This window comes from Passer domesticus, chromosome 14, assembly GCF_036417665.1.
Source record: "Passer domesticus isolate bPasDom1 chromosome 14, bPasDom1.hap1, whole genome shotgun sequence".
NCBI lineage: Eukaryota > Metazoa > Chordata > Aves > Passeriformes > Passeridae > Passer > Passer domesticus.
In genome coordinates, this window is record NC_087487.1 from 5,512,444 (window position 1) to 5,538,394 (window position 25,951).

Sequence of the window (25,951 nt, forward strand, 5' to 3'; positions counted from 1 at the left end):
ACACCCCAGTGAGGAGTCACAGGGTATCACAGAGCAGTGTTCAGTTCCTCTCGCTGGATTTGGCTTACTTGAGTTTATGCAGTTGCTTTCTGTAGCCGTTTAGCACCCACAGCTTCACATGGTAACAAGTTCTATAGTTTAATCATATGCTGTTAGAACTCCTTTTAATTGTTTGGTTTGTTTGGTTTTGGGGTTTTTTTTTCCTGAAATTACCACCATCCACTTCCTTTGGATAAATCCTAGTTCTTGTAGGACGCAGCAAACATCAAGCCATATTCCTCCATTTGATGCAAGTTGTGATTTTTAGACATGTGTTATATGTCCACTTTGTTTTGCCTCCCTTTGACTTTTCTTAGTTGGTCCTGAAAATGAAGTTTCCCATATTTGTAATCATCTTTTTGATTAATTCTGAATGAGTTCCTGTTTTTTGCTGAGGTTGAATTATGTATCCTGTTCAAGATTTTTGCCATTGGATATATTTGGCTTTCATTTAATAATTCTGATTGACTTTACCACCTGATTTTTTTTATTTCTGTTGGCTTTTTTATATCTGTATGCCTTTTGAAATGCAAGTGACTGTAGAAATTTAATTTTGGGAGGTTTTTCAGACTGTATCATAGAAATATTTAATCTTTTAGAAGAGTCTGTTTCTCTCGCAAGTTAGCTCCCAGCTTTTTGTTTTTTTCTGCTTTCTGCAATTCCTTATTACATTGAGTCATGTGTTCCAGAGCAGCTGCACCACATCATGTGATAGGAGAGGGAAGCTCGCTGGTCGTTGAGGCACCCTGGTGCAGTCGTGCCCCAGGTGCGTTCTGTCCTCGCTGCTCCGGAGCCCGCGCCCCTTCCTGGGCATTCCTGGGCGTTCCTGGGCATTGCTGGGCATTGCTGCGCCCGCGGTGCCCCGGGCGGCAGAGCCGAGGCCGCGCTGTGCAGTGAGTGCGGGTCGTGGGGCCGGGCCCAGCTTAACGAGGTTAATCAGTAACCCCCGGGACCTGTCGGTCTGCCCTGCTTGCCTGTTAGGAATCATTTTGCTTTAATGCCTCCGAGGGAAAGCTGGGGTGGTTTAGTTGGTACAAATGCTGTTGCTGTCGGTGCCTTTTCCCGTGGCTGTTTCTGGAATGAGGTATTGATGTTCAGGAAGGCATTACCTGATCTGCTGAGGATGTGCTGCTGGTGAGCAGCGAGAGCCTGTCAGTGCTGATAGCACCTGAGCAGAGATTGCTGAAGGCAGCTCCTCACTGCTCCAGAGCACTTGATTCTCATTCCCAGTGTTGTGGATTCTCATTCCCAGTGTTGTGGATTCTCATTCCCAGTGTTGTGGATTCTCATTCCCAGTGTTGTGGATTCTCATTCCCAGTGTTGTGGAGGGCTCGCCAAGCCTCCCTCCCTGTGCAGCTGAGCAGGACTCACCATATTGCAGGCTTAGGTTTTTTAACCTGCGTCAAGTTTTCGATTTGAAACTGAAATGTAACTGTGAAAATTCATTTGTTTGTTTTTAAAATTAATAGGTGATATAAAAAAGAAGCAAAAAAGGTTTGTAGCTGCATCTTGTTTTCACGAATCAGTGTCATACAAGAGCGTGAAATTATTTTCAGCATTTAAGAATGGCCAGATTAGAAAATCAGAATGGCAATTTGGAAAACAATGCAATTCCCTGAAGCTTTTTTTTTAAAGTAGATGTTTCAGGTTTTTTTGTTGTCTGTACGAAGATTGCCAGAAGTTTTATATAAGTTATGAGAGTTTTGAATTCTGGATTTGAAACCTGAAACAACAGGTTTCTGCAAACTAGTTTTTCATACTGCAAGAAGTTTAAAAATGAACCAAACATTTGACTTAGATTTAGAATGAGATGTCACTTACAGTAAGTATATACTAAGTACTCTTTTCTGTTACTGCTTTTTTGTTTGTTTGGCTCAAAATAAATTTTCAGGCGTGGTTTGGGTTCAGTTAACTGCTTGTTCTGTGTTTGGGTTTGATTTTTTTTAAGGACATAAGTACAACCAAGGCGGTCTGCATGCAGAATCTAAGTACCAGATACAATCTTAGAAATAGATTTTACTGGATGGAGTAATTTTGTCTTGCCTTTTGTTATAAAAGGCATTTCCTAAAGCTTCTGACTTGTAATATATTTTAGTATTTGTAAACATCAGCAAAAATAATTTCCTTTATGCAGCAGATTAGCCATAGGCCATTACAAAAATAATTCCTTGAAGCTTGAAGGATGACCCTGTTTTAAAATTAAGTATTTTAATGTTTTTACATGTGCATTTTGCAAAGAAGTTGTGAAGTAATTGGTTTCTGCCCGCTCTGCCCCACATTTGTTTAGTGCTACAGGCCATTAAAATCCAGCAGATTCTGAATTGTCATCTGTCCAAGCTACTGGGGGTTTTGTCTCTTGGCAATTAGATTTTCTTCCAATGAAGCAAGTCTTCAGTGAACTGATTCCAAACTAATTTCTAAACAAATACTTCTGTATTAATTTATTTGTTAAGCCAAACCTGTATAATTTAACAATGACTCAGTAGTACATTAGAAATTCAGCATTTGTAGCTTGTATTGGTAACACAGTTACAAAATAACAAGCTGAAAACCTCAGTCTGCTCAAATTGTTACTGATTGTATTGTTTAGGTAAAGTCAGGGTTTGGGAATCTGTAGTTTACGTGGCCAGACTTAAAAATATGCAAACACCAAACATTCTCCCTCGTCACTGGCTTGTCTATTGTTCACATTACAGAACTGTGACCAAATCATTGCTAAAACTCTAATTGGAGGGGTTCTGGTGATAAGAGTGTATTTTAATTTGGCCCAACTATACATACAGATGCCAGCAGGAGCTGTTTATTATTCTATTTTTCTCACACACAGGTGTGTTCTTACTAATTACTTGATGCTGACACTTTTTTATGCAACCAAAGAACAAGCCAGATCAGAGCTAATTCAGGTGAAATCTGAACTGACAAAAGGAAGAAAAAAAATCCATTTTAGACTGGATCAGTTCTCTGATGAGACTAACAAAGTCTGTCATAAATGGCAGTGCCAGCACAAGGCTTGAGGTGAAAGTGAATGTTGAATATAGAACTGTTTCTCTTTGAGTGGTAATACAGGTTCCTGGATTAAAGCAATTCTATAAGCAGTTATTTAGTTTACTGCAATACTTTGGTTTCGATCTGTTTGATAATGAGAGCTTTGCTCCTGATGGATGTTCCCCTCTTGCCATCTGAACTCCTGTTGTTTGTTGCCTACTCTATATTTTTGTGTCCTTCACTGAGGTTCTGAGATGTGGGGAAAGCTTTTGTGGAGCATCCCATCCTGGTTCAGAAAAGCAATTATTTTCTCAGGTCCCGGCTGTGGGTTTCTTTGGCTTTGGTTTTTTGGTTTTTTTTTTCCTCTTTTGCAATGTTCATAAAGATTAGCCATTACTGGGCAAATACTGATTTTAATCTTGTTATTGTGCATGGGAAACACAGAGATAATCATTGAAGACTTACCAGGAAGCCTTTATTTTTTTGCTACTTTTTCCCTTACTGAGCATTTAAAAAGTTTATCTAAGCTCTTTTCCCTTAGCATACTAGAGAGAATAAAATATTAATATATGATATTTTAATAACAATTTTCTAATAAGACCAGCAAAGCAAGTTCTCTGTACCACTCTCCAAGCAGTGGTCAGAGTTGTTCTTTGGAATCTCAGGCTCTCCTGTTAAAAATTAATGGAAATTGTTTTTCATTCCCCAATAATCACAGAATTGAGCCGTCCTTTTGGAACAACCTTGTAAAAGCTCATAAAAATCAGAAAATAGATGAAAGACAATTATTTCATGAGCTTGCAAATACTTTTTTTTTCTTAAGTTTGGAAGTGTCTGAGCACACTGAACAGAAGATTCATTTAGAAGTGGATTAGAGACATTTACATCTAAATGCTTGATGCATACTAATAAACTCCTACAATTTTGGTATTCACAAGAGAGCCGATAAGGGGACAAAAATGAGGTAGATTTCAGTTACTTATTAATGAAGTTTTTATTGGAAATTCTTACTTGGGAAATTCCGAAAGTTAATTATTTGCCAAATATTTTACAACTTAACTCATTATTGTGCATTCTTAACAGTTAAATAGCTACTTGAATTAACTTGAGTTTTTCTATTGTGAACTTCTAAGACTATGTTTCACATTGCCAAGCTGGTTTTCTGTTGTCTTACCTGGGTATAATTATTACCAGCATTGTAAATGGGAAACAGGAGTTCAGCTTCCAGGTGCTCGTTTTTTATGGATTTAGTTGGAAATTACATGACTGCCTAAAGTACTTAAAAACCCCTGTTATGCTTATGTGTGTTAGACATTGAACATATCCATGGAGCTTCAATGCTCATTAAAGAGAGTTTATGCTGATAAACCTGTTCTTGTGCTTCTGGTCCAGCATTGGGGAAGTTCCCTTAGCAGCATGCAGGGTACCTGCAAACTTATTGAGCTTGTAGGATTTGCATTATTAATTTATGGAGTTTGATTTCAGCTATTCATTGCCTCTAGCCAGTATCAGATTTTTAATGTGATAAAAATAATGCCTGTTAGCTTTTTAAGATGTGTGTGTATGTATGTGTGCCATGCCCCATCTGTCTGTGTATTGATCTGTGTATGTGTCTGTATATATAAAATACTGCTCAGTTCCTTTAATTGTGCATAATTTTTGAGTTCAGTCAGTATTGTTAGAGTAGTTGAAAACTGCTCAGTCTGTATCACTTCCTGCATTAATGAGGTTGAAGTAATACTCAAATCAGCCTTCTTCCCTGAAAAGTTACAAATTGCTACCTTTATTAGATAAACAAAAAAAATTAGGCTTCATCCTGTGAGGCAGGGCACCAAAAGTTACAAAAATATAGTAGTGAAAATGGTGTAGAACATGCTTTCTTTTAGGAGGTTAGTGATTAGGGACTGTGTTTCAAGTTTTGAGGAACCAAATTGCCTCAAGCCTGCTGCAGGGTGGTGTGGCTGCAGGCTGGGGCAGAGCACAGCTGTGCTATCCAGAGCTCCCTCCTGCTGATCCCTGTGCTCAGCAGGGTTGTCCTGCCACTCTCCCAGCTCCCACGTGTTCCCAGGCTCTGCTGGCTGCTTTTTATTTTGATTGTAGTGGGTTATGCATTGTGCTGGATTAGATACATACCATGAATTCTCTTAACATCCACAGTCAGATTGTATGTGCTTTTGGGAGGTTTAGCAGAACTTTTCAGAAGTTTAACAGTTTTTGAAGCTGTGTGTCAGGTTGTGTATTATCCAGATAGATCCTTCAGTATCTCCTGTTATTTTTGTTATATGTGTATCCAATGTAGAAATATTTTTATTAAACACGATTAGACTTTCTATGTAAGGGTGGCAACCTGTAATTTCTCTTCTGGTTTCCTGTCAAAGTTTAAACAAACTACTCTCGTCTCCTGAGGTCATTCTTTGACTCTTGGAGTCAGATGGAAGTGTTGACTGCTGTTCCGTGTCTGGAACAGCTTGTGACTGTTTACTGGAAAAAAGCAGCAGCTACATTGTAGAAATGTGCAGTGTAATATCTCTGAATAGCTCTGTTGTTGTCTTGTGTAGGAGAAATCACCTACTCAACTACAAACACAAGAAGGATTCATTGTATAAGTCCTGCACTTACTACTCGTGTTGTTTATCTACTTCCCTAAATTTTCATTTTGAGAAGTTCACTATATATATAGAGATATATATATGTATAGCTTGTTATAGATTCCCAAATGAGGGATAAAAGATGGGTCACATAAAATTCTAAAGCTGCATCTTGAAAAAAAGAATTCATAGAGGTGTTTGAAAACCGCATCTATTAAATTTGCAAACTTTCTCATTCTTTGGCTGAAGTTGGCATGCACACATTCTCTGTCCTGCCATACCTTAATCCTTAGCTTCAAAATGGACAGTTCTGGGTTAGGGCTGCAAACCTGAGAGCAGAAGATAAGCTAGGCCAGAAAATCCAGAATGTGTTTGTGTTGGATGGAATGAAACTAAATGCAGTTGCACTAAAATAGGATTAGAATTAACATTTGCAGTGTAACCACACAATTATGAGGAATGAAGGGGGGAAGTAAAAAAAGACTGGCTTTGGAAAGAGAATGATGTAGCAGGCATATTTTAAACTGTAGGAAATTCAAATTGAAGATCTGTGAATGTATTTCATTTCTTTTACTGTTTGGTTACATCAAAGTAATGAATACTGAAATAGTTTGATAATAGTAATTTGCTTTTAGAAGTGTCTCCTATGTGATAGTAAAAAATATTATACTTGGTAACAGATAAGTGAATGTTACCCAAAAAAGCTATGAAGTTGCATTTCATTTCATGGTGTGTTTAGCTCTCCATATTTTTCAATTAGAAATGCAGTGATACACTGGCAAAATGCAGAGAGAGAGGAATAAAAATTACTTAGATCTCAGTTTATGAGGAGGTTGTTTTTCTTCATACACAGGAGGTGACTTAGAACTTCATGTTGAATAGTTGAAGACTTAATACCAAATGCTTCAATAAATAGTTTGGGCTTTTGCAGTTATTTAAGTAAATAGATTATTTGAAGAAATGCTGGGCATTAAGAAGTTTCAGGCCATGCTAAGTATTGAAACATTTTCATTACAATGTTTAACAGAAATAGGGCTTGTCGTTCTTATGCACCCCATTATAAGACATTGTTTTCAGCTGCTGTGGACTTGGATGAGTTTTTAACTATTTGTACTGAAGCTGTCAGAAACAGATTTTTATTTTCATATTCAAAAGCTTATTTAAACACATTTTAGCACTGTTTGAGGAAAGACTTTAAAGCTCCTGAAGAGCTGTTTATAGACATTTTCACAGTTCCTGCCACTTCTGCAGTAGAATATTCATGTATATGATAACACAGGTCAATGAAACTTGTCTCCTCACATCTTCAAACAGTCCCAGAACACAGATCATAATTCTGGCAGCTCAACCCTACAGACTTAGACCAAGACATTTTTACAGCTGAACAACTGAGCCAAAAGCAGAGAGGCTGCTGCTGCTCTTAGTGACTTCCAGGCAGATCCCTGATCGTGTCAGAGGCAAGAGACCCAGAAGGACCAGTAGGACAGCTGGGTGAAATAGCTGAGGGGCTGGAGGGCCTGGAGACAGCAAAAGGTGCATTTCTCTCAAGTCTGGGACACTAAAGGCAGTCCTTTCAAGGTATGGTCACTTGGCTGCAGTGATAATCACCTGAGGAAGGATCTGCTCTGCAGCAGAGCTAAGTGGGGAATGTATTCCAGGCTGTGGTTCTACTCCTTGGACATGCAGGAGCTGATTGCTGCCAGTACAGCTGTCTGAATTGCTGCTGTTTCCCTGCAAAGCATGACTGTGAGATGGCATTTCAGGCAACTGGGACTAAACGTGCCAAACGTGTTACGAGCAAATTAGGCTTCAGCAGTCTTTAGTCCTTGGTTTCTTCTAAGCAGAATCTCAGAGCCAATATGAAATTACACTTTTCTTGGAGCACACTTGTACTCCCACACTATTTATGGTAGACAGCAGCAGCAGGAGGTGGTTGATCTGATGACAGAAGTGAAAGCTCTGTACAGGAATAAAAGGAATTACTAAGTGAGATTACTGAAGGAAGAGTTACTGTTTAGCTTTCAGAAATTTTGGCTGCGGAACTGAAAAGTATCATTTTGTGTAGTGATTCACTTTTTAAATGGTCCTCAGTCTCATTTGCCTATATGCTTTTTTATTTTATAGCTTATGCCAGACCAATTAGCATAATTTGTTTTTTCATCATTTGGATCTTCTGTTTTATGAAGGAAATCCAGAAAATGTCTCCTTCATTATACGGTCACAGTAAAAAGTTGGAAATGTGTTTGTGTTCTGTTTTTTGAAGTCACCTGAAAATGTCTTTATAAAGCAAAAATGTGATGTGACCTGATGATTCTGAATTCAGGAAGTTCATCAGATTCTCTGAAGTACTTAACAATAGCCAGCTAATTTCAGTTTTTAAAATAAATACTAGCTGAAGTGCAGAAATGTATGCTTGTTTAAAGGACAGTGTTGTTCAAACACGTGAACTTTTAATAGTGGCGACTTGCAGATCTTGATCTCTGGATCTAAGGGAAGTGGTATGTGGTTTTGTTGGGTTTGACAGTGGGTCGGGTTTCTTGTGGGGTTTCTTTTGGTTTTTGTTCTTCGAGATTTGTTTTGGTTTTAAGTTGGTTGTTTTTGTTGGTTTTGTGTTTTGTTTCATTTTAACTACTGCACAATATTGTCCATTTTGGAATGGTAATTTTCTCTTTTCCCTGGAGTGGTGTTAGTTAAACTCCATGTTTACCCATTAGAGGTGGATAACTTGAAACTGGTAAAGAGTTAGGAGTTCCTTGGTACTACAGACTTAGAATTGTTGTACCTACAGGATTTATATAGGCTTCTCCTTTCCCCTCCCTTTCTTCTGTTTCAGGTGAAATTGTGGTGAACGAAGTAAATTTTGTAAGAAAGTGCATTGCAACAGACACGAGCCAGTATGATCTGTGGGGCAAGCTGGTTTGCACTAACTTCAAGATTTCCTTTATTACAGATGACCCAATGCCACTGCAGGTTGGTGATTGCTTACAGGGCTACACCATGAATGTGAAAAGTGGAATTATTCACACAGTCAGGCTGTCTCATATCTACGGGTTGAGGTTCCTCTCTTCTGTTCTGAATGTGTTGCTGTTCCATCCATTCATATCAGGGCAAGAGCAAGAAATTTATACAGAAGTACATCCAGCTCCAATCACCTCCATGTATGGAGGCTTCCCCAGGAAGTGGTTTTACAAAAGACAAAGCAGGAATTATACATAGATGTGTTCCTCCCTGAAGGAGCTGTTTGCAAATGTCCCTTAGACTAGACAAGTGTCAGATCAGCAGAGCTCTCCACGTGGTGGAGTTTTATTGGTGTTACTGATGGAGGGCAAAGTCACCATGAAATCAGTATTCATTGTAGATAAAGCAACAAGAAGAGGGGAGAAGAACTCTTCTGCTTTGTCACAGCAGAGCTCATGACATTCAAAATTATCAGTTTTTGAACAGCACAGCATACAACACTGGAAATCCAAGTAGTGAGCTGTGTGTTATTTTCATTAGAGTTTGCACTTCCATTTGGGGCTTTTAAAGGAAATGTTCCATCAATTAAAGATATGTATAGCTCTGAAAGTAGATAGATGCTTATTCAATAATGGTTAGGAAGTTTGACCAGAGCTACTTCAAAAGATTAATTTTTGACATGAAGTAGTTGTCAAAATTTGTCCCTGAAAGTATAATTATTTTTTTCTTTCTGCTTACAAAAGCAATAATAATTGGAGATTTCTTATATTCCATATATCTATATCTATATATATATAGATATATAAAATACTTCAAATTGTATTGGATTTCTAAGAGTAATTTTGGATACTAATTCAGTAAATTCAGTGCAAATAGGGAGGTTATTTTGCATATTCCACTGGGGTTTCTGAACTGCTGGGTGTGCAGTTCAGCAGCATCTAACCTCTAATTACTTGGGAATAGGCAAGGGTAGTACCTGTCAGAAAAGCCTAGGCATGCCTGATTTTTATCATAGTTTCTTCAAAGTTGTGCTGTATATCTGGTTGCAAACTACAGAACTGCAATTAATGGCTATGAGTTCATGTGTTTCAGAAATTCCATTATAAAAACCTCCTCCTTGGTGAACACGATGTCCCACTCACATGCATTGAGCAGATTGTCACAGGTATGTCAAAAATAACTAAGTATACTGACAGGCTTTATTCTTACTCAGTACAAAACTGTTACCTCCCTGTTAAGTTCTGCAGAATTGTAAGACACGTGAGGTTTCATGTCATTAATCTTCCCTGATTTGAAGTCTTTGGTTTATTTAAAATTAGGATAAAAGCCTCAAATGCTGAATAAATCTTGAGGGGCCATGCAGGAGACTTAGTTGGGTCTTTATAATATAGACTTTATATTTGTAACTACCATACTGGATCAACAGGTGTTATAGGAGAGACACGTTATAGCAGTACAAAATTTTGTTAGCAACATTTTTACATTGAATCATCTGAATCTCTGCCACTGAAATACACTAAATTGTAAAAATAGCTTATATAGTTAGACATAGATGGGATTTCTGACAAGAGAAATGCTGTAGTTTTCAATCCTCTCTAATCCTTAGCAAGTTAATAACTGGTGATCTCCAAAAATCTGCAAGTGGCAATCAGCATCTTGATCTGAAGAAATAAAATACTTCTTGTGGAGAACCAGGTTTTGATTAGTTGGATTCCATAGACTAACTTATTTGTTAAGAATGTTTTTCATCTTGTAATTGTAAAATTTCATAAAAGTGATAAATTTTCAAATTTTGTTTATGGCATGGGCTGCTAAACACTTGATTTTCTGACTGTAGGTAATCTAAATTATTGGTTATAAATTTTCAATGCCCAAAGATGGTTGTGATCACTATGAAAAGATTAATGTGTTTCTGAGGAAGAACAGGATGAAGAAATGCTTTTTTTTTTTACAACAAATAGGTCCTATTGATCTGTTATATTGTGTTGCACTGGCCCACATTTGTTGCTCCTTTTCTAAAACATGAGGTTTACTCTAAGTTTAGTGAAACATAAGCTTTTATGAATCAACAGATTTTCTACCTGAATCAAAATGTGCCAATAAATAAAAACTTTCTGGCAGCAACATTACTGTATCTATTTGAGCCAATGTTGTTTCCTTACAGAACACAGTCAAATAAGTTTCTCTTCTTTGCAGTGAATGACACCAAGAGGAAGCAGAAGGTCCTTGGTCCCAACCAAAAACTGAAATTTAATCCAACTGAATTAATCATTTATTGCAAAGACTTCCGTATTGTCAGATTTCGTTTTGATGAAGCAGGTCCTGAAAGTGCAAAAAAGGTATTGTCCCGTTATGAATTTCTGCCTTGCAGTCATTACATGTAGCAACAGCTGTGCTGATAAGAACATTTTGTTATATTATGTTTTAATAGAGAAGTGGGGGGAAGAATTGCAAATTATTCACATTTTGTTACAGGAGAATATCTAGACATTTGGAGTCAAATCTGTTAGGAGAAAAAATTAATGTGATGTATTAACTGTTTAGTATCATATAAGATAAACCAGTATTTCTTGTCATATCTGTTGTACTTTTAAAAGTTATTAATTTATTAAACAAATATTTTGAAGGACTGGAATCAGAATGTTGCGTTGCAGCTGTACAACAGATGTTTGCATTTTTATGGAAAATGTTTCAAGCTTTGATACATTTTCTGAAAGTCATAAGCTTAATTGACCCAGGGGTTGAGTGTGCTGCATTATGGATATCCTTAATAGTGTCACACAGCAGGTTCTCCAGGGAGCTCTTGGAATCACCATTTGGTCCAATTTCCACGAACCTGGGCTCTTTCTCAACATTTTGCAATCAAAGACTCGTACTCTCTGGGCAGGGGGAGCTGCTGGGCTCTGTGCCTTGCTGGGGTTCCCCGCTTGCCGGCGCTGCCCAGCCGGGCGCGGCGGGGCCGCTCGGCTCCCGCCGCTCGGCTCCCGCCGCTCGGCTCCCGCCGCTCGGCTCCCGCCGCTCGGCTCCCGCCGCTCGGCTCCCGCCGCTCGGCTCCCGCCGCTCGGCTCCCGCCGCTCGGCTCCGCGGCGTGCCGCGGCCGCCCTTCCCTAAGGAGTGACCCGCTTTGCTCTCACAGCTTAAGTTCCCCTTCTCAGTAGGATCAGGTTTAGTTTAGCCCCCTAAGTCCCAAGGACCATCTGCCCAGGGATAAGTCTGTGTGCAGTCACTGAGCGAGAGCTGCTGAACCGCCTCAGCCCCTTCACCTCCCCGCCCTGCTCGGCCTTGCCCCTGCTCTGGCTGCCCCCTGCCTGCTGCCTGTGCTGGTTGGAGCCTTCCACGTTTGGCAGTCTTTCCGTAGTCATTCCTTTGCCCTGCTTCTCCAAAATCCCCCTGGAGCAGCCGTCTCCTGCAATATCTTTACAGCAACTGTTTCTAATTGGCTGTCACAGCAAAGGAGAGTGATTAGCCCGGAGGAGGGGAGAATAAACTCAGCATCTCATTAACATTCTTTGTGCTGCTTTTTCTTATGCAAGAATGAACAGTGAAACCATTTTATGAAGGCCTTTACATTAGGTATTTATAATTACACGCTCTTAGGTGATTTCTTCTGATAGGAAGAACAGCTAGGTCTAGAGAGCCAGAGCCTCTATGGTTATAGAGCTTGTGCTGGTGGTGACCAAAAGTGCAACAACTGCCATTTTCAAATGCCAGCCTGTGCTCAGTGGAGAGGAAGAAAACTTGGACAAATATCAGCTGTGTGGTTACTGTTGCAGTTTCGGTGCATCAGGTAGGTTACTGCAGCTTCGTGTGGGTGTAGCACAGAAGCCCTTTTACTGAAGGGAGATCAGGTTCGGCTAATCTAATCTAATGTTTCCATAATAACATTACTCTATTAGCACTAAAATATAAATGTATAGAACCATGAGATCCCTAGATCAGTTTTTCTGTATCAGGATTTTGCTTAAATTATTTTAGGATGCTGGTGAACACATCTGGAGTGGTCTTACACATCATATTGAATGGAGTTGTTTTGTTCTTTCTAACATTTACATGGCATGCTGGCACCAGGGTATGGAAAGATTTTATCTGGTTTCTGTTCCTGCCCTTCAGGTAGTACATATTAGCAAGGTTGTCCTGGTGTTTAAAAACAGAAGACAGTGGTCAGGCCTCCTTAAAGTTCTGAAGGGCCTCTTTAATCTATATTTACATCCAACTGTTTTTACAAGAAAATTTTGGTAGCTATCTACTTGAAAATAACTCTGTGTGTGTAACTTTTGTAGGGAAGACCGAGACTTTGAGTGTACCTGAGTTCTGGTGTGAGGGGAGGCCTGCTCTTGGGCTGAGGATGCACTGCTGTCCGACTGGGAGAGTGCCATAGGAGAGCACTGACCATGGAATTGGGGTTCTGGATGGGAGCCCTGCATGGCAATTCATGTTTCAAAACAAGCTTTAAATTTATAGACTAGTTAGAAGGACAACAGGTGCTAACTTCCTGCAGTTAAGGAATCTGTTTGAAGCGTAGTTCCTTGCACGTACTGGAAATACTCAGCAGCATCCAGTGACATAAATTAGTGTTGGCAAAGAGAGTGTAATCTGTTCCTAAGGAAGTGTCTCTGTTTGCTGAACAGGGCATAAGGGAGAATAACTAATTAAGCTGCCTTACTAGAATAGAGATTATTCCAAGTCTCTCTTTGAGGATCTCCGAAAGATCCTCTTTCCAAGGATCTCTTTGGATGCTGTGAAAAGAAGGATCCAAGTTTGAAAGCAGGCTTCTGATGTGGACAAACTGACAGACTTGACTACGTGTAGACACATGGGTAACGTTGGCAGAACTTTCAGAGGCCTTTTTCTTTGCCTTTAAGCAGAAACATTGTGAGAACACATTCATTTATTTTCAGGTAAATTATTATAGAGAAGCTTAAAAATCAGTTCTGTTAGAAAAATACCCTCAGTACTTGTTGCAGCCAATACATGCTAATAAAATACTGTCTCAGCATTAGTCAGCCAGGTAAATATTTTCTTCCTCATTTTTATTAGTGGATATTTGAGAAACAAGCATTAAGGAAAAATAGAAGGAATGGAAATTTGCAGTCACTGCTGTTTAGCAGTTTAATTTTGTTTTGTCTCTAAAATAAAGCAATAGAGTCTCCAAAGGAAGGAAAGCCAGATGGGTGTGGGAGGAAGTGGAGGATGGGGAAGCAAGGGTAAGCAAGTTGGGGAAGTCTTAAGTTAGGCAGTGCAAAAAAAGAAGCATTTCACATTCCTTAGAGGAAAGGAATTATTTTGTTCCAAAAACGACAGCAAACAGTCAAACTGAAAACTCCTGCTATTTTTTAGGCACTGCATTATTGGACATTAGACTGAGAAAATAAAATGTATGAAAAGGTGAGGCTGTAGATCTTCTGACTGTTAGGTGATGGCCAGTGTGTTGCTTCACCGTGCACATGGATCTTGGCAGTGCCCCAGGATGGCACACACCCTGTGCCTCATATGTATGAGTATATCTCCATGTTCTCATCCCTTTGTCTTCTGCAACTCTCTCAGTTCTTTTCTCAGGAAGCTTTTTTGAATGAGTATGAGAGTTGTTTCAGAATCACATGCTCAGTCAAAACAGAAGGAAAATCTTTTATCTCAAATCTTGTTTCCTGTGCAATCAAAAGTAGCCTTTCCTACGTCATAACACTTGGGATGGAGGGGAACATTTTTTTCCCTAATTGTTATGAACAATAATATGAAACTTGTAAGAGTTTTGGACAAACGGTCCTGACCCTTTCTAATGTGTTCCTCCTGCCTCCCCAACTTTATTACCTTGTTCTAATTGTTTATACAGCTCACAAAATTGGTACTGTTTCAAGGCACTTGGAATGCATAAGATACTGTCTTTGGAGGGGATGATGAAAATATTTTTTAGAAGTAAACTTACAGAACCAGAATGGTTTGGCTTAAAGCTCATCTCATCCCCCTGCCATGGGCAGGGACACCTTCCACTACACCAGGTTTTCAAAGCCCTGTTCTGGTCTTGAACCCTTCAGGGATGGCATAGCCACTACTTCCCTGGGTAAAGGTAAAAGATATTTTTTAAAATATAGATGAATTTTAAAAATTCTCCTAATGCTGAATGCTTATTTTCCCAATAGGTTTTCCAGCTCAGGAAAATGAGCAAAACCTGTTTGTGGGACTTGATGTAGTCCTGCTTGTGTGACTTCCTGCCACAGGTGTCTGCTTGGGAGAGGAATTGAGTAGCAATGGAAAACAGTATTTTTCCAGAGTTCATAAGCCAGGTAGCCAGGCTTAAGGAAGGAGGGAAAATCCAGGACTGTGCTAACTTAGCACATCTGAAATGTTGTTGTTCACAACTCCTCTGCAAGAGCATTAGCAATACTTTGAAGCTTTTGCCCTTGGTAAAATTCCTGTTGAAGAGGAGGGTGTGCCCTGAAAGTATCATTTATTTTTCCCAGATAGGGGTTGAACAGGGGACACTGACACAGGGAAATGGCTTTTGTACTATGAAATAACTACAGCCATTGTGTTTACTGCTTTTAATAAATGAATTTTCCAAGCAGCCTATTCTCTTGTTATTTGTCTGAGCCTAAATATCTTCAGCTTTACACAATTGTAAATTGGCAAGAATACCAAACATTTTTGAGTTTGATATGAGAATGCTTCCTGTAAAACATGCTTGTCTTCCAATTTAGAGTGTTCTACTTATGGCCATAATCTGCTGAGATCTGTGGAATGTGCTTGTCTTCTGAATCTCTGAGACAATAAAGCTATTATAGGGATTTAGTGAGGAATAAACAGAAAATTAGTATGTCTTTAGTACTTGCTTAGTGTGTCTGTGAGTGGAATTTTTCTAAAATGTAAAAATAGAGACAGTAGCAGGATAAATCTTACCATTTTTAAAATAAGATAAATAAATGTGCTGAACCTGTGGGTGGACTGTTTCACCCATGCAATACATGGTGTGAGTTGCATCTATTCCGTGGAACACCCAGAGCATTTTCCAGCTCCTGCTTTGTTTAAAAGCACAACTATGGCCTCATTTTTTGTGGGGAACTGGATCTGGATGGTTACTATCTCCTCCCCACCATTTTATCCCTCTTCACACAGCACACACATACTCCCTTTTTCAAATGTGGCAGGCAAATGACAGAGATTTCAGCTGCTGCCTGCCTATTTAAAAATAGGTTTTACTGTGTTTCTGTTGTGTTATTTGGCAGCACAATGGAATTTTTTTCCTGCAGTTTGTCCTGAAGTCTTGAGAGTAGATTAGCATACTAAAAGGCTTTCAACTTTCACTCCATAAATGAAGATGAGGAGTAGCTCTGCCAGAATCAGTTACTGTATGGAAGTCAAAATGTGCAGATACACAGATTTCCATTTTGTTTCGTTGTGAATGATAGGCAGAAGTAATCTGTTAGAAGTGGCCAAATATTGTTGAATAGCTGGCTTCTGCTTTGGTTCATACACTGAAATCACAAGATTTAGTAAAATGTCCGTGGCTGCCAGTTATGCCATTAAACATTTTATCAAATCCTGGAAATGAGCTCGTAACTGTTCATTAGGAAAGTCTGCTCTACTGTTCTCCAGGAACACTTGTACTGCTTGGGTTTTTTGGGGGGCTGTCACCCCTGGAATGTTCCGTCCTCTATTTTCCTTTGCAGTTTCATTGTAGAACAGAAGGTGTGGGGAGAACAGTTAAAGAAACTGTTGTTCTAAGACTCCACTGGAATTTTTTTGTTGAGTGTTTGTGAAACAACATTTTCAGCTCAAGTTACTCTACTGTCATTACTGGTTTTATTAATAATGAGGACTGTCCTCATCAAAAGTCAAAGTATATAAAAATACAGTAAAGGTTCCATAACACCAGGGATGTTGCATACAAACAATAAAAATACAGCAACTTTCTCCATGCAGATCTCAGCATAACTGAGCTCTCAAGCTTTGTTCCCATTGCCCAGTGCTGCCAGCACTGCTACTCCTTCAGTTCTGTGGTGCAAATCTTTCTGTTATGTCTGTCACAATAAGGACACTTCCCTTCATAAACAGAAAACAATTTCTTGGATGCACAGGGTATTTTTCAAAAATAATATTTAAAACTGCTGAACTCTGAATAAATTTTGTAAATGTGTTTCTAAATATGAAAAGTTGGGAAAAGTTGAAAGGAAGATAGAAAAAAAAAAAAGAAAAACAATTTAGGTGATAAGAATGTGGGCTTACACTGTGTCTTTGTCCCTGGTTAAAAGGTACAATTTAGTAAAATGCAGAAGCAAATATTGAGGGAAGAGGACAAAGTTAGATTCCATTCATGTCCTGAAATTTGAAGAATAATGGCACCAATCTCTATGTGATACTTTTTTCCTTCCTGAATTTGATTCTTCTAGACATTAGGTTTTTTTGTCAAATCTTTTGTATTTATTAGTGAATATCTATATTCAAAGAGACAGAGACTAGAAGTGCTTGATGAAATTTTAAGTCTAGGAGCTAATCCTAAATCATGTTCTGCACTCTTAATTTTAATAATCTTAGGGAAAGAACTAATAAGGTTTTTTTTAAAAGGAAGTTGCACATGAAAAGCCTCCTGGCCCAACTGACAACTTTGTAACCAAAATATTTGTCAAATGCTGTTAAATACTGATACTGATTCAGGACCTGCCTGAACTGTTAATTGTTTAAAATTGTCCTGGTAAAATTCCACTGTGTTGTTTCTGTGTTTTCCCCCTCTTTCCTAAGCACTGATTGCTGGCTGCTGTCAGAACAGTGCTGGGCTGGACCTTCTGAACTGACCCTGCTGCTCTTAGGTTCTTCTGCTGGATTGATAAATACTCCTTTCATTAAAGAAAATTCAAAAGACTGATTTTTAGTTTTTTTCACAGCTCTGCATATTTGACACTGTTACAATTAAGGGCAATAATTTTTTGTCTATATAGATGTATAAATAACAGTAAAAAATGTCTCTTTCCTAGGTGTGCCTTGCAATAGCTCATTATTCTCAGCCAACTGATCTTCAGCTTCTTTTTGCATTTGAGTATGTTGGGGAAATATATCATAATCCAGGTAAGGATGAAAATACTTGGATTGTGCTTTTTTCTGTTTTGTAATATGAATTTTTAGTAAGACTTCTGTCCAGAAGCAGTGGCAAAAAGCGTTTGAGGCTTTCTCCAAGGATAACAAAATCGGCTTGTTCTGCACCCAGCCTCTTCCTTATGGTTATAAGTCATTCCTTGGGATAGACATTAATGACCAAAATCCAAAGAAATGTCTTTCCTGTCTGAAACAAAGCCAAACTGTGGCAGCATGAATACTCCTATTTCTCAGTTCATGCTTCCATCCTCCTGTTGTATGTCTCTGTTGGTACTCTGGGTACCCAGTGAATGTCCCATCAGGCAGGCTTGCTCACCTGCCCTTCTTTTGGGAATAAGTTTCTCTTCTGGTGGTATTGCAGGAGGATTTGTGCAACATGGGACTCCATACCTTCTTTCCTAGAGGCTTACTAGGCAGTTCTTACCACTCAAAACCTCCACCACCCCTGCTGAGCTGGAGCACACCCTCTCTGCTCAAGGCCAATCTCCAAGTGAACCTTGTCAGTTAGGTAAGCCTGCAAAGATGCCTTTGGAACTTGATTTCTAGCGTAATGCTGTGCGGTCACTGCTGAGTGTTCCCCAGCTGAGAGCCAGCAGTTGCAGGGTGACAAGCCTCCCCACAGAGCGTGCTGCTGCTGCAGAGCTGTGCTACTGAGATCTGAACTCAGCAGCTGGCACTAGAAACCACTGATCTGCCTGTTACAAAACACGAGCCTTGTGGAATTACGAGATCAGGCCTTCAAATTGGCAAAACAATGCATGGTTTTCATCCAGGTGCCTCTATGACTGCCCTGTGCATGCACAAGAATAAGTGTGCATGTGATTATTATGTTGCACACACAATTACACATGGAATTTCTTACCTCATAAAGCATGGGCAATTATTAAGGTCCATGTATTTTCATGTTATAAAGTATTAGGGAGGAAGCCAATTGCAGATAAAATTGCAATAAAATGTTAGGCTGTCACAAAGTTGCCTTTACTCTCTCTTTAAAATACCATTTGCTGTATGGAAAAATACCTAGTGGAAGAATAATGTAAGGTGGGTAAAAATGTTCCTCTGGAGCAGCAGACCAGAATGGCAAAGGAGAGTTGTTCTGCCATGCTGCAGTTCCTAAAAGAATATGAAATTCTTTTGGGTTGTGTTGGATTGTTCTTCTTGTTGTGAACCCTGGTGTTTGTCCCATAGATATCTGGCTTTGCTCTTGCAATTCCAGTGCTGTTTAATGACTCTCTCTCTCTGCTACTCCCAGTAGAGTAAAAGGTGAAATGCTGTCTTTGTGCTTCCTGGGGAACGTAAAAAGCCTGCATTGTTCTGGTGTATGTGTACATTGTTTTTTTCCCAGGCTATATTTGATAGTTATATATCCCACCATTAAACAGAAAAATTGACTTTTTTTTTTTAATTATTGCATTTCTTTGTTTACCATATTTGAAGAACTACTTTGGTCTAATTTTAGTCCTGTTTTCTTCTGAAAATCATAAGTAGTCAAAGTGTCAGTGTAAGAATGAAGCTGAGAGATACAGAAAGCAGAAAGCAGACAGGTTATGGGATGTCAGCAGAGCTGTGACACTGTTCTGCTTCCTTTGGGCAGGCTCTTGCTAAGGCTCAGAGCTTCATGGGGGAGGTAACAGGGCTGAATTTCAGTCTATTGCACTTCCATCTAAAAATGTACTTCAAGTGTCAAGAAACTAAATATAATTTCTTTTTGACACAGCTGACTGTCCCCTTGGCATCTATAAGAATGACCAGCAAAGGAGACCCTTCTGTATAATAATAGCCTCTCTAAGCTCCTGGTCCCTAAACACTAAATTATAGGCCATCTTTTTGTGTAGATATAAATCTATATAGAAACCCCAGTATTTTAACCCATCCATTTCTTTTATTTGCTGTTAATACAGCAGTCATGTAAAGTTGCTGAAATTATTTAAGTTTGGTTTTGCTTTCTTGACATGGTAGCTATTAATGTGTAGCCTATAAAGGGTTTGTGTTTTTAAAACCTTGCAAACTTTATTGAAGAAGGAAAGCCTGTGACTGGAGATAACGTTTGTTCCTGAGTATTAGTATGCCTTGGTTTCTATCAAGCAGCACAGCAGGCCAATTTTATGTTGCTTTTCTAATGAAATTGCAGGGAAAAAATACATTGACACCTTCATGTGTCATCAAGCTGCCATTAAATCACTGCTTTCTTATAATACAACAGTAGGTAATATAGATGATACTAGTCCTGAAGGTAATGGCTTATTTTTGTAATTAGGAAGGTGAAGAGTTTGATTTTTATTTATTTTTTTAATGGGCATTGATGACTTTCCTTTTCCTAGCAAAGAAGGTGAATGGCATAGACCCAGGAGGTGGTGGCGGTGGCATCAGCAGTGCCAGTGGTCAGCAGACTCCTCTGTTTGAAACTTACTCGGATTGGGATAGAGAAATCAAAAGGACAGGTGCATCTGAGTGGAGAGTGTGCTCAGTCAATGAAGGTTATATGATCTCCACTTGGTAAGTGCCTCTTGGGACACCAGCAGGAGGGGATTGGGCTGTCCTGTCCCGTGTGCCCCACAGCCTCTGTTGCAGCCAACTGTGCACTGCACCTCTTTATTGTGCTGCTGTCTGGAGAGGCCCCCAGAGAAAGATGCTGCAAATCTTGTCCCTGAAGGAAATGTCATGTTCTGGCATCCATGGTTTTGGTGTTTCTGCACTTCCATGTGGGACTTCCATGCTGTTTCTCACCGGTGTCCTCAGGGCTGTGCTGGTGCTGTGGCTGAGCCCTCACGCGGGACAGCGGCAGCCACGCCCAGGGGCTGATCTGGGACAGTGTCACAGCACTGCAGCAAGAGGGAAGATGGTAAAAAACACAGGGAAAAGTAACCTTTTTGTCATGTTTTTTTCCACAAGCCTTCCAGAATATTTTGTGGTTCCGTCTTCCTTAGCAGATCAAGACCTGAAGCTGTACTCCTACTCCTTCATTGGGAGGCGAATGCCTGTAAGTGTCCTCTTTGTTCTGGTACTGCTCCTGGTCATTGCACAGCATTCAACCTGGGGCTGTGCATGGCAATTAACAGAGTTCTGTGCATAGCATTAAGGAAAAAAAATGTACAGAATAGCTCTAACCTGCACAATTTTGTTTTGTCTTGTGGTTTTTTCCCATGTTAGTTATGGTCCTGGAACCACCCTAATGGGAGTGCCCTTGTGAGAATGGCCAACATTAAAGATGTATTGCAGCAGCGAAGAATTGATCAGAGGTAAATGATTCATTGTGTCACTCTTCAGTCACAGGGTTAGGATCACACCAGTGGTGACTCTGACACAGCACTGGGTGGCAATGGAGGTGACCCTGTGTGACACTGCATTGTTGTAGTGTGGGAACTTTGGAGAGATTGTTCTCTGCATCTGATTCTGGCACAATTTTTATTGTGCCATTTTATTAAGGCCATGACTTCATTTGTGCCTTTTTATTCAAGGCCATTCCAGTTTCAAATACGGAATAACTTTTCAGGTTTTGAGGTATGCTTATTTTTTAGGGGGCTAATCATTCAGATGACAGAATTTATTTATAAAAGGATCAGATTTGCTATACTTACATTGGTGGAGATTTGCTTCCCTCCTTCAGCGAGACAGTAAAAAAAATCCCCTTCATTCGAGGCATTGGGAAATACAATTCAACAGACTTTGTACCATAATGCACATGGCATTTCTGTGACATATTTGTCATGTGCTGTCCTTAATGAAAGACTGAAGGCATTTAGTGCCTTGTGTAGGTAATTTACAAGCTTAGTGGGTTTTGTTCTTTGGTTTAATTTTTAGTGTGACTTTTTGTAGTAGTGCAAACATCTGCATTGTGTGTTAGGCTGGAGCCTCTGAATTTTAGTTGAAACCCTGTCAGATTTCCTGACTTCATAAACTTTAAATACATTCTCTTCATTTAACATAGGTAAGTCTTACTAAAAATGATGGAAAACTAAAAACTGAATAGAGTTATTTAACTGTCAGTCAGCATCAGATTTCATTTCTCAAATGTGATATTTTAATGATCCATTAAAACATTTCCATTTTTTATGTTCAGTAATCAGCAGACATCAAAAATGTTTGAGTCACTAGCTTTATGGCAGGAGCAATGTATCTCCTGAATGTGAACCAGTAAACTTTTTTTTAGAATGAGGTGCATGTTTTCTGTGGGTTTAATTGCTTGCAGTTAGACAGTGGCATATTTCTTGAAAGACTGTTTCTTTCCTCTCCAACAATAAACATGCTGATTCTTGTCCTGCAGGATTTGTAATGCCATAACTCGAAGCCATCCCCTGAGAAGTGACGTTTACAAATCTGACCTGGACAAGTGTCTCCCCAACATCCAGGAAATCCAGGCTGCACACAACAAACTCAAACAGCTCTGTGTCAATGGTATGCTGGGCTTTCCTTCTTTTATGGGGGTTGTTTTCCTGACATGCACTGAATTCCAGTCAGCCTGGCTGACAGGGACTGTTACTGGAAGTTGTTGTGCAATGTAATTACTGTCCCTGTTGCAGACCCTTTTGATGAAACCGAAGAGAAGTGGCTGTCCTCACTGGAAAACACTCGCTGGTTAGAGTACATTAGGTTGGTACCATTAATAAAATGATGTTCAATAGAAAATTAGCAGTGCATCATTTGAAGGATTCTTTGTTTTAATACTTAGGTAAATATAGATAACCCAAATCTTCTTCTTGTAGAGTGTGAATTTCTGTTAACTGTTAAATCACTTTCTTTTCCTATCTAGAGCCTTTCTTAAGCATTCTGCTGAGCTTGTCTACATGATGGAGTGTAAGCACGTTTCTGTAGTTCTACAAGGTAATACAACACAGAGCATGCTGTAATTATTTGCATTACTGTGATAATGTAGATAAACAGATTTAGATAAAATCAGCTGTAATCTTTATACATAAACCCCATAGATTCTGAGTATCTCAGGCACTTGGGGAACTAGAAGGGAAAATAACTTTGTTATGTATCAGAACTGTAGTATAGTCCTTAGCATCAAAGGAATATTTTGCTTTGAGTCTCTGTAGATTTTGTTCTGATAATGATGACAGAATCAAAATCTTAGTGTGAACCTTTGTACTGTGTTAATTGGGCTAATAGTCCCTGCAGAAGCAATATCAGCTTAATTCAGAGGTTCTACAGACAAAAGTATTTCACTCAGTGCCCACTCCTTGTGTCTGTGCAAACAGATATTTCAGAGGAAAAGCCACTGAAAAACTTGCTCATATCTGTAATTCTGTAATTTCTGTAGTTTTTACAAGACCTGTTCAGCTGGTATATCCCACTCTCCCCATGTAGTAGCCTTACAAAAATTACTTCAGGGTGGAAAAATGTTGAAAATTTCTAGCAGCATGAACACTCTCCTCCACAGCACACCTTGATTTCAGTACTAGGCAGTTGGGTAGGTATTTTGTTCTTGATGATTGCACTGGTGTGCTGGATACTGCAGGAACCCTTTCTATACTATGATGCTCAGTTTAAGAAAAAAAGATGTGTGATTTTCTTCTAGTTTATTTGGCTTTTTAATTACGAGAACAATTAAAACTACTAAAAGTATATTTTAAAAGAAATTCTAATAAAAACATGAGACCTAGTTGCACTTTTTTTCTCTTTGAAATCTAATTCTGTACATGTGCATTTACCTTATGTATTCTGTACTTTCTGTTGCTTGCAGAGGAAGAGGGACGGGACCTGAGCTGTCTTGCTGCTTCTCTCATTCAAGTCATGCTGGATCCCTATTTCCGAACCATTGTTGGATTTCAAAGCCTAATACAGAAGGAATGGGTCATGGCAGGATATCAATTTTTAGATAGGTGTAACCACTTAAAGAGATCTGACAAAGAGGTAAAAATTAATTGTATTTGCATGTGATCACAGTATCTGCTTGGTATCATCCTGAACATGTATTTGTACAGAAATCTAAAAGTAAAAATACGTTTTAATACTCTCAAATCTCATTATAATAGTATCAGAGGAAGTACGTTTTTTTTCCAGGGTAGAGATACTTTTTCTTTACTCTCTGTAGCTATGTGAGAATCAGTGAAATACCAGGTGCAGTCCAATGGGTTTTCATGTTGCTTCAGGGTTACACATGAAAGCATCTCACTGCTACAAGCACAGGCACATTTCCAATTGAAACCCAAGGAGGTGAGGAGTGGGGTTGGAGGGGGTGGTTTTGCTGTGTGTTTTACCAATCCCTGTTTCCATCCCTGTGGTGGTATCACTCAGCAGTGCTTTCAGAGCAGGCAGCTGCTGGAGAAGCCCTGCAGCTCCCAGAGTTGATCTGGCTGCCAGGAGGTGGAAGGAGGGGAGCACAGGGCTCGGCTTCCAGCGCTGCCAGCTCTTGTTTGGCCTCTTCATGGCAAAGGAGGGGCTGTTAACTGCAGGTGGAAGCATGGAGGACCCAGCTTAGGAACCTTTTGCAGGGACAGTGCCCAGAGTCACAGAACAGGAACATCCCCAGAGCATGGAACCTACAGATAAACCAAGGGCACTGAGCACCAAGCAGAGAAAATGCATGAAGGGATAAAGAAATGAGATGCCAAGAGGGAAATCATGAAAAGCAGCTATTTTGGCCCTAGGAAAGGATATATTGAAAAGTAAAAATGGGAAGGGGAAAATATTTCTAAATATAAATAAATGATAGTTTATACTTTTGCAATTCATGGGCTGCTATGGAAAAGAGATAGGAAATGTGGTGAGAAATTAGCATGGCTGAATCATAAGCTCTCCAGTCCTTGTTCTCCAAACAAGGAAGAAAATACATTGTAAAACCAAGGCCAAGTGGCAAGGAAGGCTCATACAAGCACTAATTTGGAAATTATGAGGGACATACAGATGGCAGAAAGGATTTTTGCAGCTACATGAGTATGAGGGGAGCCCATTTTACATAGCATGGAAAGCTGTGCAAAGGTAGTGCTGAGAAAGAAGTGGCTAAACAGGAATATAGAGTGTCACAGTTGCATAGAATCATGAAAAATGCAAGACTCCAAATAGTTTACCCTATGGCTGAGTAATGTACCAATGGTACAGCCAAATACCAAAACTGCAAGGAAATGGGTATGATTTGGGAAAAGCTTATGTTAAATCTGATCATTCCTTGTTTCTTTTGCCAGTCTCCTTTGTTCTTGATGTTCCTTGACTGCGTTTGGCAGCTGCTGGAACAATACCCAGCAGCCTTTGAGTTCTCTGAGGTGTACCTGACCATCCTGTACGACAGCGCGCGCATCTCCTTGTTCGGCACCTTCCTCTTCAACTGCCCTCACCAGCGAGTCAAGGAAAGCACTGTGAGTAGGAGGGGCTGCACTGCTTGTCCAGCAGAGACTGCAGCCTGCCCCCCTGGAAATAACAGCATCCCAGTTAAATGCTTCCTGTGTCTCCTTCCAATTGTCACACTCTGTTTGTGGCAAAACACTCAGGTCCCCAGGTGAATACAGTCGTAATGACTTTCAGGTGGTCTGTGCAGAGGCTGTGACTAACTAGTCAAGAAGAAAGTCTATTGAATTTATTTGTTGTTTTTTTCCTGAGGAAAATGTTGCTACTCTACATTGTTATTTGTACTCCTCTAGGAAGCAAATCTGTATCTGGAACTCAGAAAGTAGAATGACAGGCAATAAATAGAATTTCACGCTTCAGGCAAACTTTGAAATCTCTTGACATAATTGTTTAAATAGTTGAAAAAGTTGGAGATGCTGCATAAAGTTCCAATAGTAATGCACAATGGAGGCATTTAGAAAACTGAACACTTAAATTTGTTTTTGAAAACAACTTATCAGAACTGTGTGTAGAATACATTTGATGGCTGATAAAAGTGAAACTTACCTATTTCATTAAATATTTTCCCTTTAAAGTCAGAGGTAGCAACTTTACAAAGAAGTAGAGCATTGAGGGACTGTTGGTGAATTCTCAAAATACCAGTTTGGGTGTTAAGAGTAAGCCAACAAACAGTTTAATAGAATTGAAAAGTAACTGCACAAATGCAGACCAACTGTTTTCTTCAGCTGTCTTGCTGCTCTGTTGTGCTACCACGCTGGTTTTGAGACTGATGAAGAAGCCCATTTTCTTTGATTTTAATCTGCCTGAATGTTTACTACTTGCAGGAATTCGCTATAAGCAAAAATATTCAGCTGGGTGATGAGAAAGGCCTGAGGTTTCCGTGTGTTTGGGACTGGTCTCTGCAGTTCACGAGCCGGGACCGGCTGCTGTTCCACAACCCGCTGTACATCGGGAAGAGCACACCCAGCGTGCACAACGGGGCCCTCCGCACCTTCAAGCGCTCCAAGGTA

The 25,951-nt window shown here is 39.6% G+C and overlaps 1 protein-coding gene across 4 annotated transcripts in view; it reads left to right on the forward strand.

The window, feature by feature from the left end:
- Nucleotides 1-25,951, forward strand: part of MTMR10 (myotubularin related protein 10) — a 36,033-nt gene that overhangs the window by 5,232 nt on the left and 4,850 nt on the right. For 2 of the 4 annotated variants that reach the window (XM_064389140.1, XM_064389139.1), the window contains 13 exons: nucleotides 8,446-8,582; nucleotides 9,663-9,735; nucleotides 10,767-10,909; nucleotides 17,537-17,627; nucleotides 19,976-20,150; nucleotides 20,547-20,634; nucleotides 20,805-20,893; nucleotides 21,919-22,049; nucleotides 22,175-22,244; nucleotides 22,405-22,475; nucleotides 23,341-23,510; nucleotides 24,782-24,952; nucleotides 25,766-25,948. In XM_064389140.1, the coding sequence (XP_064245210.1) occupies nucleotides 8,446-8,582; nucleotides 9,663-9,735; nucleotides 10,767-10,909; nucleotides 17,537-17,627; nucleotides 19,976-20,150; nucleotides 20,547-20,634; nucleotides 20,805-20,893; nucleotides 21,919-22,049; nucleotides 22,175-22,244; nucleotides 22,405-22,475; nucleotides 23,341-23,510; nucleotides 24,782-24,952; nucleotides 25,766-25,948 (1,592 nt within the window). Of the gene's footprint in view, nucleotides 1-702; nucleotides 806-8,445; nucleotides 8,583-9,662; nucleotides 9,736-10,766; nucleotides 10,910-17,536; nucleotides 17,628-18,056; nucleotides 18,163-19,975; nucleotides 20,151-20,546; nucleotides 20,635-20,804; nucleotides 20,894-21,918; nucleotides 22,050-22,174; nucleotides 22,245-22,404; nucleotides 22,476-23,340; nucleotides 23,511-24,781; nucleotides 24,953-25,765; nucleotides 25,949-25,951 lie in introns of those variants that run through there. The other 2 variants (XM_064389141.1, XM_064389142.1) reach the window with 2 other exon arrangements.